General features: G+C 48.7%; 1 protein-coding gene across 42 annotated transcripts in view; it reads right to left on the bottom strand.

Moving 5' to 3' along the window:
• LOC112658945 (protocadherin gamma-C5) overlaps positions 1-16,245 on the bottom strand; it is a 202,790-nt gene continuing 186,545 nt past the window's right edge. For 38 of the 42 annotated variants that reach the window (XM_025445333.3, XM_025445334.3, XM_025445310.3 and 35 more), the window contains 3 exons: positions 14,510-14,568; positions 6,791-6,879; positions 1-2,002 (listed from right to left, as the gene is read on the bottom strand). In XM_025445333.3, coding sequence (XP_025301118.1) covers positions 1,776-2,002; positions 6,791-6,879; positions 14,510-14,568 — 375 coding nt within the window. In that variant the 3' untranslated portion in view covers positions 1-1,775. Of the gene's footprint in view, positions 2,003-6,790; positions 6,880-14,509; positions 14,569-16,245 lie in introns of those variants that run through there. The other 4 variants (XR_007404067.1, XR_007404066.1, XR_007404068.1 and 1 more) reach the window with 2 other exon arrangements.

Here is a 16,245-nt window from a genome sequence, read left to right as displayed (position 1 = left end):
TTTCAGAAGAAACGTTTTAATTTTTTTCAAAGAAAAAAAGCCATATAAATATTAGAGTATAAAACTTGCGTGAAACACAGGAAGGGGAGTGGGTGGGGCAGCTACGTGACTATGCAAAGAGAAGCACTTCTAGGCGTCAGTACAGGGGAGGGGGGCGCCGCAGCGCGTGGACACAGCACAAAACACAGCACGGCCGCCGCTGGCGGATTCAAGGGCAGTTGGCACGGAGCCCTCCACCCACCCGCTACCACGGGAAAGCACACCGCACTACACTATTGGCTACTCTACACCAGCCGAAAGGGGGGGCTCTATACTACTGTCGGGGCTGGGGTGGGGTTCTTGCACAGCCCCGCTGGGTGTACGAGGCTGGGGCGGGGTAGACAGGGGTGGGCAGAGAAAGGTCTATGCACAAGGAGGCACTGGGGGACTTCAACCAGGCTCTGGCCACTGGGGGGCAGACTGGTGAGGGGCCCGGACAGTGGCCTTCTGGGGAAGAAATGGCACCTGGCAAAATGAAGGAACAGAGGCTTGGGGAGCGCAGGGCCCCACAGAGAAGCCCTGATCCCAGGCTGAGACATCCCATCCATTTGGTCCCAGGTCTAGCTCCATGTCTCCCCAAAACCCAGGGACCAAGAATGGCCCAGCCCGACCCTCCCTCACTGCTGGGGCCACAATGATTCTTAGATCACTGGCACCTCTGGAGTACCCAGCACCCACAGAGGGCCCTCTGACCTCTCCAGGGGCCTGGTCCTAAATGTCCTCACACCTTCCTCTGACTGTAATGCCAGTTTAAACCTACTGATGTTAACAGCTTAGCCCAAAGTTTACTGCCTTTACATGGTACATGAGGGCCCAGCCTGGTACTTGGTTTATGGCTGGAATTGGGGATCTGGCCAGTACCCTGGTGACATACAAAGCCTTCTACAAGACCCTGATAACCGGTCAGTCAAGCTTTGTCCATCCCCCACATCCACACACTTCCTTTCATCTCACCACCCCATACTGTCTTGGAACATGCAATGGAGTCTCTTGTTTGGGGAGGGGAAAGTCACAGCATGCAGTGGGAACATCAAACAATGAAAAACAGAACAAAACACTGGTCCCGAGGGTGTTTGGAAGAGGCATGGTAGCTACATGCCACCCCCCCACACACCTAAATCCAGTAAGCATCAGTACCATGGGAATGGTGACTGCATCTCCCAAAACTTGAGCCTGGTCTCGGGAAGGAGATGAAAGGACTGGCACCAAACCATGCTTGGAGGAAGTTTGAGAATTGGAGAGGCCTAAAGGTTATGATGGCCTTCTAACTCTTCAGAACTGTGAGACTTTTTAGGTCACCAGGTACCTCAACACCCCGACCACCCTACTTACGAAAGAGGGCTGCCGAGGGGGTAGGGAGAAGGAGGGAGGCAGGGGATGGCAGATGGGTCTGATTGAATTTGGAAGATGGGAAAGTCCAGCTGTAACTTAAGGAGGAGTGATAAATGGTGTCTACACAAACCCCACTACCCCCACGGGCACAGCAATTGATTGGATGGGGGTTCCCAGCAGAACTCCCTTTGCATATTCGATCCCTTGGGGGCAGAGAGGGGGGTGTTGACTGGGCACTTGTTTCTTTTCCCAAGGGGAGCATGGCCTGGACCCCTACCAGTATCGTGGGGGTGAGCCCCGAAAATCGAGGCTTGGGTACAGGTAAGGGAGAGACTGGGCTGGCTGGGGCGGGGGGGGGGGGGGGGGGGAAGCCACCCTGTGGCTCTCTGGGCCTGGCCTCTGCGTTACTTCTTCTCCTTTTTGCCTGACTTCTTCTTGCTGCCGTTGCCACCTGCGGGGGCCTTGCCATCTCGCTTGCCAGCTGCGTTGGTCAGTGTGGCATTGCTGCCGGGGATGTAGACGTTCTGGCGGTAGTCGGGCACGTGCTGCAGGGTAAACTGGGGCCCGTAGCGGGCACTTAGGCCCATGGTGCCAGCGCCCCCTCCCAAGGTGGAGCTCCCATCAGCAGCTTCTGCAAGAGACAGAGGAAGGTCAGGAGCTAAACTCTGAGTCCCCAGCAGTCACTCTGTGAGAGCACAACCAGTGAATGAATGCCTGCCAAGTGCCCACGAGCCCTGGGAATACCACCTCTATGCACAAGGGGTGGGGGGGTAAGTGACACAGCCTAGATTTGATTCCCAGCTCCTTTACCTACTAACTGATTTGGGGCAAGTCTACCTAAACTCCCCTAAGTCTCCTCAGTTTTCTGATCTGTGAAACTGGTTAAAAATAGCATCTACCCCTTCAGGTTTGGGTTAAGGCTAACCAGGATCATGAAGCATATAAAGCACCTAGAATAGTGCCCATCACACGGCAAGGGCTTAAAACGTGCTAGCTGTTACTTTTCTCAGGGCTGAGATAAACGCTCTCAAATTCTTGCCCTAACCGTCCTCAAGGGAGTCGCCCTGGTTTCCTTCCACACTGGACCTTGGTCTCCTGGAGGGCTGCAACCAGGACCTGTTGGTCCTTCCATCCTTCTCCTGCCAGCACCCACAGAGTGGGTATTTAGCAGTTCCGTTGTTAGTCTGGGGAGGGCGGTGGTTCTCAGGCATTCATTTCATAATAGTACCAGCAGCCGATGCCTACTCTGTGCCAGGCACTTGGCTAGAGAGTGCACGGGCATGATGGCTTTCAGCTCCCCAAGACAATCCAGTGAGATATGTGGTATTTATCCTCACTCTACAGAAGAGGAAAGCAAGGCCCAGAGAAGGTAAAAGACTAACTCAAAGCCATAGCAGCACGCAGTACCCAGGCACCTGGTACTTGCCCATCGTGAGGCGTGGCTGCCACCACCCTCACCACTGCCAAGTGTGTGTCATTACTTCTAGTCTACTCTACATGTTCCCCCAATGGGGCCAGCAAGGAAAAGCAAAACTTTCCACGACTCAGAGTTCACAAGGGCTTCTGCTGGAGTCCTCTGGCAGCGGAAGGGTTAAAGCCCCAGGAATTCCCAGGCCAGCCCCAGCCCCGAGGGCAGAGGAGCACTCCTCCCAGCTGCCCTTGACTCCACCCTAGACCCTGGGAGTGGGTCGAGAGGCAGACTAAAGCCTAAAGCCAGAGAGGCTGACTAATCCTGGGACACTAACCAGGGACTGAGAAAGAGACCAGCACCCGAGGGGGAGGGGCAAGGAGAAGGGAATGGAGGGGGAGGAGGGAGGGGGTGAGGGGGGACTCTGGCTTTCCACCTCCCTGCGCCAGCGCTCAGGTTTCTACAACCTCCATTTCAAGTCCCAAATCCCAGGATGTGAGGGGTTTGGGGGTTTGTGTGGAAGAGAGGTTGAGTGGGAGGGAGCAGCTGCCCACTTCCTGCTCTCTTTCTCCAGGCTGGGCCCCTCCCCCAGCCCTTTCATTCAACTGACTTCCCAACGTTTTCCCTAATTAACTCCAGGAGGGAGCCCAGCTCACCCTCCCCTGCAGCACCCCTCATTCAGCCTGGGAATGGAGGGGTTGGAGGTAGGGGCCCAGCATGGGCTTCAAAGAGCCAGGATTCCAGAGTGATTTAAGGCCTAAGGGGAGACTTCAGAGGTGCCAGAAAGGGGGGGGTGGAGGGACACACACACACACACATGCACACACGCACTCACACACACATGCACGCATGCACACAGGCTCTTGAGAAAGGAAAATAAATGGGGAGAAACAGGGAGAAGGTATGGGTTTGACTGGGTCATTGCAGGCCAGGCCCACCTATGTCCCACAAACATCCTAGATCTCTAGGGAGCACCCTAAGCGGATGGAAATGACAAAGGCAGGTCTTGCCACCTCTCACCAGGAGCACAGGCCTGCCATCGGCCCAGGTCCTATGGGAGCATCAAGGTTGGGCTGGACCAGGAGGGAGATGATGTGCAAATCTGGAGCATAAGAGAACAAGGCTGGCACTCGAGTTCCTTCTGGTCAGCTCTGCCACTAAAAAAAACTGGGTGACCTTGGCAGAGGCCCTGCGTGATTCAGGCCTCTGCTTTCCCAGGTATAAATCTGAGCGGGGAGAAGGCAGACTACAGGCTCTGACCTGTACAATCAATTCTTCAGCAGCCCCTCCTCCTATCCCTCCATCACAGCAGTGAGCGGGGGACCAAGGTCTTTTCTATTCCAAAGAGAAACACGCTTTAAAAAGCAACAAGGAAGGGCAGCCCGGGTGGCTCAGCGGTTTAGCGTCGCCTTCAGCCCAGGGCATGATCCTGGAGACCCCGGATCGAGTCCCACGTCAGGCTCCCTGTGTGGAGCCTGCTTCTCCCTCTGCCTGTGCCTCCGCCTCTGTCTCTCTTTCTCTCTGTCTCTCATGAATAAATAAATAAAATCTTAAAAAAAAAAAAAAAAAAGCAGCAAGGAAGAGGTGCCTGGCTGGCTCCCTAGGAGGGGCATGGGACTCTCCATCTCAGAGTTGGGAGTTCGAGTCCCATGTTGCCTGTAGAGATTACTTAAAAATAAAATCTTTAAAAAGCTCTGGCCTGAAAGTGAGAGCTGCGCTGGCCTCCTCGCCAGCTCCTGGCCACCCCAACCCCCCTGCCCTTCTCACCCCAACCCAGCGCTGAAACAGCATCTCCAGACAGGGACGCCTGGTCAAGCCAGACCAGGGTCAGTTGAACCACAAACCAGAACCTCCTTGAAAACACACTTCCCTCCAAATGTTTATTTTAAAAACCTCCCAAATGTACTTAGTTTCCTTCATACTTACTCCCCCTCAGCAGCCCCTAGCGCCAGGCTGGGCTGGACTCCAGGAACCTCTCTGGCTTCAAGACAGGGAAGCAGGTATGAAAGTGAGAGTAGGGCCTGACCCTGCCACTTCAACCTTCTGGATCCATTCCCCAAGGCCCAAGCTTATACTCAGGTCAGACGCTGTGTGGGCTGGAGGGGTGGAGCCCTGACTGGGGAGCCAGCCTGCAGTGACCCAGGATAGTTGTAGGCCATAAATACCAATTCCATTTCTGTTTTATAAATGTGGATTTAGGTCAAAAAGCCTGCTTCCTGGCTGTAATGCTAAAAACCACAAGAGCTAAATATGCCTGTCAGTTTACTTTCCTCAAGAACCCGGCTTGGCATCTCCCAGACCCACCCACCTGCCTCTGTCACACTCTGTATTTGGCCTCTCCAGAAGCACAGCACTCCCGACCTGGGCCGGCTCTGTCACTTCCTCTTCCTCACCCTCTTCACCTACCATGGGCCCGGCTTCACTCAGGCCCACAGGCATCTGGGAGATGTTCACCAGATTTAACAACAACAAAAAAATGCAGGATGCCTGATTAAATATGAACTTCACATAAACAATGAGCAATTTTTTTCTATAGTATGTCCCAATACTAACATTTGGTGCCTGCTTAAGCTAAAATACTATTTGTTGCTTATGTGAAGTTAAAATTAACTGAACATCCTGTATTTTATCTGGCACCTCTAGTCAGAGAGAATAAAGCAAGATAGGAAGAGGACCTGACCCTCTGCACCTATTCGGCTACAAGGGAAATATAGGCTACATCTACAGGCAGACGTGGTCACCACAGAAGAAAAGGCATCAACCTGAGAGTCAGACTACATTAGAATCATGCATCTGCAGCTCAAAATGAGGACCTGGGAGCAAGGGTTTTCTCAGTTCTCTCATTTGTCAAATATAAGTAATCACAGACCTGCCTTGCAGAGCTAGTAAGAGGATTAATTGATGTAAGGCCCATCAAGTTTGCCTAGCATGTACCCAGGACAGTACAGGGGTGTGATTTTAGTGATTTTTGTTCTGATTTTACCTGGTTCTCTACCAGCCCTCCACACATGCTCGGGGCCAGGGCTTTGACTGCACTGTGTTAAGCCTTGATGCCTTAATCCTCTGACACTCTCCACAGGAAGCTTAGGGTTTGCTGCTCCCACAACTGGTCCTTATTAATAGGCATTTTTCTAATTCTGCTTTTTATGGGTCAATAAAGATACAAGTTAATCAATTTTAGCCACTGTGGAGCATGCCTGTACTCGGGCATTCCTGCGCTAAGGCCCTCCCTTTGGCCCTCACAACACTGCTGTAAGATCTGTCATAGTATTTTATAGTCATTGAAACTGAGGCTCACAGGGGCTTAGGACCTTCCTTGAGAACTCACAGTGAAGCATGGGTGCCAGGATTTGAATCCAGGTTGGCCTGCCTCCAAAGCCTGTGCTCTTAAGTACTAATATCGTTCTGTTTCCCCTGCTCAGGACCCTTTTGACTCTTCAGGGACAACAATCAGGGGCTGAATCTCTATCACATATGAAGATCTCTGTCAGCCTTCTAGAAAAATCAAAATCCTGCTCTGTGGGGGGGAGGAGCAACAAAAAAGTGAAGGGTCCAAGTGCATTCTCTCACACCCATGTGCACAGACTGAAGGCTTGCCTGGGTCACGCCCAGTGCTTTGTGCTCTGTGGTGGCATCTCATTTAATCCTCACAACAACCCTTTGAGGCCACTGCCTCCATTTTCCTGGCTGAAGAAGGGTTAGTAAGATTAAGCAAACTGATCAAATTCACAAAGATAGTAAGTAACAGAACTAGCATCTGACCTATGCCATCCCCTTCTGAAACTGGACTCTCAACACTACTGCTCTACATTCCCTCAATCTTTCTATTTCCACTCCCTCTAGACATCCCAGGACCCTGAACTGCTTCTCAATCTGGCTTTTTGTCCAGGATTTGTGAGTCTTCTCAGAGCAGCTGAAAGATCCAGAGACGCCATGCAGGTTAAGGCAGGTGACTTCTATTCTCCTAGAACCTCACATCTCCCATCCCAACACACAGAGGGCACAACTTACCACTGGCAGAGGCCAAGATCATAGCTTGCAGCATCTCTGTGTCAAATTGGTTGTTGGGCCAGGTGCCGGTTTCATCACCATTTTGGGAGCTGAGGAGAGAGCGGGATGGTGAATACAGTCTTCCAGGCCAGCCCCACTCAGGCCCCTCCTGTCCTCTCCCAGGGAACCCAAATCTAGTACTCTGTATCTTCATCCCATGCCAAAAGATGGCCTGTAGGATTAGAGCATGTAATATTTGCAATTCCTTTGAAAAATTTGCTTAGCATACTTGCTTGCCTTGCATCATCTATAAAAATCAAACCTTTTCTGAGGCACTTCCCTAATTCCTCAAGTTCCCTCTCACAGCAGATCATCAGATACTGTTCTCCAGACTGCCAGTTTCCTACCTCTGCTTTGGTAACATGAATAAAATCTGTCAGAGGGATCCCTAAGCCCACCCAGACCAGGCCAGGTGCCTCCCCATGACAGCTCCAGGGGCACTGACCCTGCTATGGTACCTGCCTCCTACTGAAGCACCTAACGAAGACCGTCAGACACTCTAAGCATTGAGAAAAAACATGAAGTGATTGATAATTGTTAAAAATGCTAACCTATAAAGGATCCAAAGGAATTCCAATCCAGCTTGGATTTTTACCACAGTGACTATTGTCATGCATTTTTGGGACTTTGCAGTATGACATTATTTCTGTTTCTGAGGGGAAAGGGAAACACCCTGACACACACACAGTCCATTAGGTGATCCTTGGCACCATCTGGCACACCGAAGTTCATCAATAAATAGTTTTTGCCTGAATGGATGGGAAAATATCCATGGAGAGTTAGGTCACTATGAGGGAAGGATTTGGCACCAGGGGAGTGGCTGCAGGGCAGGCCTTGAACACGTATGAGAGAGAGAAAGGGTGAGAGAGAGAGAGTGTGTGTGAGAGAGAGAGAGAGAGAAAATGCATAAGAGTGAACATGAGTGAGGGTGAGCACATCTGTGCATTCTGTCATGGTGGGTGAGCACATCCAGGAAATGCTTTTTTTCCAAGTCCTGTCCCTGCTTATGGTTTCCCCTGATCTGGGATTCCCCATCCCCAGGGAGGTGGACTTAGATCAGAGCACAGCTGCAATGTGTGACCTCTACACCATCATATCAAACGGAGACTGAGGGTTGAAGGGGAAAGTAGGATGCTCATTTCCTCTCCTCAGAGTGAGAAGAGGTGGAATTCTGTGTCCATTTATTCAACCAACATTTACTGAGCAACGACTGCACACCAGACACTGGGCTAGGTACTGGGGTTATAGTTGGGAACATGACTGAAATAGTTTGTCTCTATGATGCTCACAGTCCATACTGAGAGGCTGACATTAAATAATTGCATAGTTATTTAATCATAACTCTGACAAGTGCCATGTAGGCAAAGAGCCAGGTGTAGAGCCAACTCTTGATTTAGTAGGGGCTGGGGAGCTCAATCAGCCCAGGCTTCCCTGAGGAAAAGGGAAACTAGAAGACAGGGAATTTAAATTTGAAGAAATTTCCAGGTGATCTGCAGGACAATTCCAGCTAAACAAAAGTAGGAGGAATGATAGAAAATCCCCACCTTGTAACCAGCAACCATCAGCGAATACTAAAATAATAAAAGCAAACGCTTGCTGCACAGTCTCAAATATCACTCACAATTTATTAATCTAATATTTAAAAATATCTTTGTAATGGAGATATCTGGAGATACCACTTAACTTAGTGAACAAAGTGAGGAGCCCTGACAACTAGATAGACTGACATGAAGTCATTCCCCACGTAATGTGGTGGGAGGTGTACAGGGTCACCAGGCAGTATTCCTACCAAAACTGTTAACCTCATTTCTCTGTGAGAAAATCATAAGCAAATTCAGATTGTGGGACATTTTAAAAGACAACTGGCTGGGACTCTAAAAAACGTCTGTCATGAAAAGCAAACAAAAAAGGTAAGGAGGCTGTTCTACATTAAAGGAGATGAAAGAGATACAGCAAGCAGTTGCAATTTATGCTCTCTGATTGAATCTTAGATTTAAAAAAAAAAAATACCAGAGGTGTGGCTGGCTCAATCAGTAGAGCATGCAAACTTAGAATCATGGATTCAAGGTCCATGTTGAGTACAGAGCTTACTTTAAAAAAACAAAAAAACCCAAACTACCAAACAGGTTAAAAGTACATTTCAAGAACATTTATGAAAATCTACTAGCGGACTATATATTATTATTGCATTAATGCTAAATTTCTCAAACGGGATTGTTCTTTTATGGTTTGTATGAGAACGCTACTATTATTAAGAGTTATATACCAAAGTTTTTCAAATTTTATGATGTCTGCCACTCTCAAATGGTTCAGAAAAAAAATGTTTGGTGTGTGTGCGGAGAGAGAAAAAACAAACGTGCAAAATCTTAACAATTGATGAGACCATCTAGGTCAAAACAGTATTTCCACGTTCATCACACTGGTTTTGACAAGTTTGAAACATTTCAAAGTAAAAAAGCGACAGAAGATTGCAGGCAGAGAGCGCTTTCCCGGCAGAGAGAGCAACATGCCCCCAAGCCTCTGAGGCCAGAAAAAAGTTGGGCAGTTCAACTGGATGCTCCAGGAAATCCAGGAGTCTTTACCTGCAGCCCTGCTGAGCTGGCACTGGGCCTCCTGGAGGGCACAAGGCTGCCTCATGCCAAGAAGGACAGCCTAACTGGGATGGAGTGGGGGAGAACAAGACGAAGGTGGGGGAGCAGGAGAAGCCCTCCGGGGTGAACCACAGGGTCAGGTACCAGGTTAGGAGGCAGCCCTGTGAGGACTGGGTAATGGTGTTGAGGGAATAAAGGTGAGTTAAGGGCTGGGTCTGGAACCATCGTGGGCTGGGCTGCAGGGAGGATTCTTGGGCAATGGCTGAACGCTGGAAGCTAAGCAGATGAGCGGGCAGCCAGCTCTTTGAAGCTGGGCATGAGATAAGTAGAGGGGGGAGAGACTTCTTTTTGAACAATTTGCAGAGAGCTTCCTATTCTCTGGGCTAAATTATATACAATTTAGTTTAGTTATATACATATAACATTTGGTTATATATATTTAGTTCAGATACAGTTTACATTTATATTTAGTTTATAGCTAGTTCAGTTATAGCTTAGCTTGACTATTTGAGCCTCAGAACCACCTGCAGATAAGTGTTCTCAGGATTCTATTTTCCAGAAGATGAATCTTGGGGCTCAGAGGGATTGAAAGACTCCTAAAGCCATAGAGCTGGTAACTGGCAGAGCTGTGACCAAAAAGAGGCCTCGTGTGACTCTGGAGCCTATCCTCTTACACGTGACACCACACGAGGCTTCCCCACGGAGGCCCTGTAGCCCCAGCAGGCAGTGGGGCTAGGGGACCCTTCCAGGATTTAGGAGATGGTGAAAAATGAAAGTAGAGGAGATGGACTATGTCTAATCGACCATTTTCCAAGGATCCACCATGTGTCAGTGCCTGCAGCAGGCCCTAAAACATAAGCGTTCACAGACACATTTCTTGCACTAAGAAGTCTATATTCTGGCGCACTGGATGTGAGTGCGAAGGAACAACCCAGAAGCTGGGCTGTGAAGAAGGTTCCCTGTAGCAGGATGCAACCCGGGGAAGGCACTCTGACAGTAGCCTGGATTTAACTGTTAAAATATAAATACCTATGTATTTTGTGATGTAGTAAAAGCCTGTCAACCTTTTAAAATCTACATCACATGTCCATATGAAGGGCTGTTATGAAACAAATAACTAACTTCTGAAAATTTTTTTGACGGGGGAGATTCTCGTGGTATATTGCAAAGAGAACACAAACAGGTGATAATGCTGATGGAACTCAATTACTAGCAAAAAAAAATGGTGAGAAATATACCACCCGAGTTCTTGATATTTTGTGAACAAGTTTGTGAACAATTTATTTAGGTAAATCAGATTTAAAAAAAAAAAAAGAGAAAAGAAACCTGTGCGTGTTGTTTGGGTGCACAAAGAAAAAAAGTTTAGAAATACACATATGAAAATATTAAAAAGTTTAAGAGATTTGAGACACTCAACCAAATACAAAATGTGGACCTTAATTTGGGTAAGTGTGCAAATGCATTAACAGACACATAACTGGGGAAATGTCAATAAAGACTGAGTATTTGATGATACTAGCTTATAATATTATATTATTCAGTATTAATAGTTTATTAATATTAGTGCTTACGTGTTTAAAAAAAAGAATTGTCTGTTAAAGACAGTGAAGACGCAGATGAAATTATATGATGGCTAAAGTCTGTTTCAAAATAGCTTAAGGGAGTAACAGGGTAGAGACCCAAGTGAAACAAAGTAGGGCATTAGTTGAAGCTGGACATCAGGATCAGAGAGGTTCATTACACAGTTCTACTTTTGTACATATTTGAAAATTTCCATATTCAACAAATGTTAGTGAGAGTTGTCTGGGTTGTGAAATTAATAGTGCTTTTTCTTTTAAATTTTTTCTCTATTTCTCATGCTTCTATAATGAGCGTGTATTTTTTTATAAGGAGAAAAAAAAAATAAGTTGCTACTTGTCTGCTGAATGACTGCCTAAGCGAGGGAGAGCAGGGCTAGTATCTCTCCTAGGATGGGGAATGGAAGGTCGTAGGGAGCTATCAAGGGAGAACAGAATGGAGACTGGGAGAAGCTAAATGGAGATTCTCTCCCCTGAGCAGAGACTGGGAACAGCTGCAGGGCAGGGCATGGTTTACAGCCCAAGAAGGAACAAGTAGTTTGCTGGATTCAGTGCCTAACAGCTGTTGAGATAAGAACCCAGAAGGATGACTTGAGAAGGGATTCCAGCTGGAAGGAGGAGCACCTGGCAAAGCATGTCTTTATCCCCTTGGTCTAGGTATGTGACCCAGTGCCAATTTGAACCTGAACTAGGTTTACTAGAGAGCTCAACACCAGCCCTGCTCTGAAGCTTATGTGCCAGTACCCAAGATGGTAGGGATGGTGTGGAGCAGGGAAGTGGTCTGGAACGAGAACCAGTTAGTCTGAATAAGAGAAATCTTTCCTCTTCATCCTCTCACTCCAATTTACTCATCAGAGTGGTGGCAAGAAAGAATTCCCAGTCATTTTGTTGATTCTGAGAAGCCTTGCCACAAGGCCTTTGCATATGCTCCTCCCTCTCTCCTTCAGCTGGTAAATTTACATTCAGCATTCAGATCTCAGCATGACTTCATTTCCTCTTAGATGTCCTTCTGCCCCCTGACCAGGTCAAACCCCTATTTTATGCTCTCACCACCAGGTACTGCTCTTCTTAGCACTTGTGATAACTGCAATCTTATGTTTATTTTTTATATTTGGTTAGTATTTGCCTCATTCAACACATGGTAAACTCCTTGAAGGCAGGGGGCAGGCCTATTTTATTGCCTCCTTCACCTAGAATACCATCTGGCCTATAAGAGGTGTTTACTAACTATGGTATGAATGAAGGAGGAAAGCTGTATTTGCTGGACTGAACCCTTAATGGTTATTTCATCTGTGGCATCATGGAACTCAATCAGGAATGTCTGTGCCATCTCCCTCAAGTTAACTAAGGTAGGGAACCTTCTCTTATATCTCTCCCAATAGCTCCTGTGTATTTCAGGCCTCCAAGTCTCTTATTTGATGAAAAGGGACTTGAGGCAGGGGTAGGGTGCCCAACCCAGAGGGGACATCAGAAGCAATCTGTGGGCCTTCCAGCTTCAGCAATGAATTCTGTTTCAGGACCAACTTATGGTCTGGGGTGCATGTGGGCACAGGGGCTAGAAGTTGTCCAGTGCTTCTCACCACCTCAGCTCAAAGGTCACTTTCTCCTAGAGGCTTTCTCCACTCTACCATTACACTCACATGATTCTCTTCTTTTCAGAACTTGCTATGGTTTGTAACTAGTATTTTTTTTTATTTTATTTTTTTATTTTTTAGTGTGATTGTTGTCAATTTTCTGTCTCACCTGCTAGCCTGGAAGTCTATGAGTTCTGCGTGTTCATTCTTGAAAGACAGCATTTAGAAAAGGGTCTGGCTCATAGTAGATGCCCAGTAAGTAAGTGACGACTGAATGAATACGTGAGTGAACATATGAGTGACCTAACCGATCAACTATAGAAAGGCTGGCAAGGCCACTGGGGAAAAAGAAGAGAGGGGTCAAGGGAGGGGCAAGAGCAGTCCAAGCCATCTGGCTTGTTGCCTTCTGGGGGACTTCTAGGAAATGTCCTGAGTTCCTGATACATGTGCAAGATTGAACATGCCAAGGTGGTGGAGTTCCCACCATGTATACTAAGGTCTCCAGGATTCTTGAGGCAGTGCGAGCTCACCATGTGAAGCGTGCAGGGAAATGCAGGCTTTGAGTGTGTCTGACCAGCAGGGGAAGGGGGCCTAAACTCTGCCCCCTCTCTCCCTCTCCTGGATTCCTTGGACTCCTCCAGGCTCCAGATTCCCAACAGGGAGGCCTGGCCCAGAGCCCATCTCACTCCCCTCAGACCAACTGAAGATCTTTCTAGTTTCCCTCCCCACCACCCACAGGGGGTTCCTGTCTCAGCAGGAATTCATACTCAATTGAAATGAGCAGCTGGGGCAGCCTGGACAGGGAGGGTGTGTAGTGATCAAAGACTGTGTGTGAAGGGGAGGGAGGGCATGTGTGTGCTGGCTTGCCCACAAGTACAAAGAAATGCAAGACAGGATAAGGGAGACAAAGAGAGATAAAGAAAGAGTAACAGAAACAGGCTCAGGGATTCAGATAGAGACAGACTCCATGCTCAGAGACAGATAAGGAAAGAGACATAGCCTGCGAACAGAGAGGGAAGCAGAAACAATATGAGATTAGGAAGCCAAGAGACAGAGGAACACAAGGATGGTAGGCAAGAGGGAAACACAGGAAAGAGGTCAAGGGAAGAGACAGGGAAATGGAAATGGAGAAGAGATGTGACAGAGGCTGAGTCACATTTATTAATTCGACATTGACTGAGCATCCAGCATGGCAGGTGCCATGAAAGGCACAGATCAGTGCAAATAGATAGAGATGGCAGGGACCAAGAGGCAGCAATAAAGACTGAAACTGAGGTGGAGACAGAAAGAGAGGGAGAGGCAGAGACTGTGAATGAGACAGAGACTGAGGGGAGGGCAAAGAGATAAGAAAGACTGGCAGAGACAATAGGGCAGGACCAGCTTCAGGGACCTGGGGCAGCCTGGAGCCAGGGCAGGACCGGGACACCTGCCCTTCGAGCTCCCTCTCCAGTCCCGCCTCTAGCTGTGTAGCCTCCACCTTCCCCCACAGCTGCCTGGCCTCCCGCACCTCTGTCCCTGCTCAGTCCTACTGGCTCTGGAGGTGGCTCTGACTGCTGATAGTGCCTCCTCCTCCTCCTATCCCTCGAGTCTCTGCCTGAACCCCAGCCCAACCTGAAGCAGGGGGATGTAGGAATTAGATGGGTATAAAACACTCCCTTCCCACCAAGAGACCAACCTCAGGCGAGGAGATGCGAACAGGTTTGCATGGGGAGCAGGAAGGGGCTGAGCATGTGGAGCGAGCTTTCAGAGAGCCAGAGTACCAGCCTCTTCCTTCTGGGGTCTGTGCACCAGCCCCCAATACACTAAAACTTCCCTGGAATCTGGAACTCAGGGAAGGAGCGATTTGTAGCAAATTCTGAGCCTTCCCCCACCGCCTCCCACGTCATCACTGAGGAAATGCCGCAGAGAAGAGGGTGGGCTGGAGAGGCAGTCACCTACCCGCTGGTGCCGGGTCTCTGGGCCTGAGAGAATCGCCAGTCCGTGTTGGGCGGGGCTTGCTGTGGAGAAAACAGAGGGGAAAAAGGGGCTGAGTATCACACACAGTCAGAATGTCACCAGAATCTGGGGCTGGGCAGGGAGGGAAAAGGGAAATAGACTCAGAGAAGAAAACAGGATAAGAGGAGGGAGGGGAAGACATCTCCAAAGACAAAATGTACTCCAAGTCTCAGAGGTCTGAGAGACAGAGAGATAAAATAACACTTATCTGACCAGCAAACCCAAAGATTCCTCTGCCAAAGGCAGAGCCCATTCCTCCCAGCCCAGAGACTCAAAACTTGTGAGCTGAGATTCAAGTGCTGAAAGTCTCTTCTGCAGAACCAGAAGGAGGGGTGTAGAGAAGCCCCCCTACCCCCCCAGCCCCCCATCGAAAGTGGTTGAGGAGATTTTCGATGAGAATTCCACCAGCCCTAGAAAGAATGGATTCAGCTCCTCAGCTGGGAACAAAGCATTCTTGCAGCAAGATGGCTGCTGCTCCGGGGTAACCCTTTTGGCGCCAGGTTGTGTTATAACATATTCAGAGGGACACCTCCTCCAGGCCCTTGGCTCTCAATGATCCCTTCCCACAGCTAAACACATTATTAATTTAGGAGTCATGCCAGACAGATTCTTTGCAGGGGATCCAAGAAACTCTCACCCCCAGAACCCTGCCAGTCAATGGCTGTGACTGAGAAGGAAAGAACAAGGCTGCTCTGTCTGGGATGGAGAGAACTGCTGGGATGGAGCCCAGCAGAGATGGGGCTCCCACAGCCTCTGAGCAGAGCCAGCTAAGTCTCCAGGGCTCCGAAGGAGCTGATCTGTAGTCACGTCCCACCTGGATGAAGGTGCGGGACTCTGGCCAGCCACTTCACTCCTGAGTCCAGAGAGAGTATTGTCCCATTGCACATGGAGCACTCCTTGAGCCATCTCCTTACTCATTCTGAGGTGAGCTGGCAGTTAACTCTCAGGCTCACCCCCAGAAGTGGAGGAGAAATATGAGCCACTCTGGTTACACTGGGGAGAAGACAGGCCCAAGGCTGACAAATGACTCTCTCTGAGGTGCACAGATGGCAGTGATATGAGCAGAACCCAGAAATTCAGCATCCCAGGTACAATACGAGTTACCAGCACCAGTCCAGGGCTGCTGTGAGATGCCTACTCCTCAGCCTTAGACACAGGAGAACCTGCATGGAGATGCAAGAACCATGACAAATCACAGGAAGGCATAAGGATGGCGGATCCAGAGTGTGTTCAGTGATAAGGAGCTCCAGAAGACTTTTCTCTAACATATAAAGCCTGAAAAGACAAAAAATCCCATCTATGCCCCATCCCAGCAGATGCAGACTGTCCTTCTGCACTCCAGCTTTACAAGTGCAAGTGACTCAAAGTATAAATTCTGGAGTTGGACCCGAATTAGATCTTTCTCTACCACTTACCCTGGGAACTTGAGCAAGTCATGTAACCTCTGTGAAATTCAGTCATCAAGTGGGGAAGCTAGTATCTATCCACAAAAATGTCGGGGAGAGCAAGTGAGATGTGGTACTCAGAGGAAGTACGGCAGTAAGGCTCTCTCAGTCAGCGGTCACGTGGGGGTGTTGTTTCAAACTAGTTCTGATTCAGTAGAGGCAGGGTAAAACATAGCTATTAAATAAAAGTTCCCGAGATTGGGGAAACTTGTGTCTTGTACTACTATAGTTGCC

Source organism: Canis lupus, chromosome 2 (genome assembly GCF_003254725.2).
Source record: "Canis lupus dingo isolate Sandy chromosome 2, ASM325472v2, whole genome shotgun sequence".
Lineage (NCBI taxonomy): Eukaryota > Metazoa > Chordata > Mammalia > Carnivora > Canidae > Canis > Canis lupus.
The sequence above is the reverse complement of the archived record's forward strand: the minus strand, read 5'-3'. Positions and strand labels throughout refer to the sequence as shown.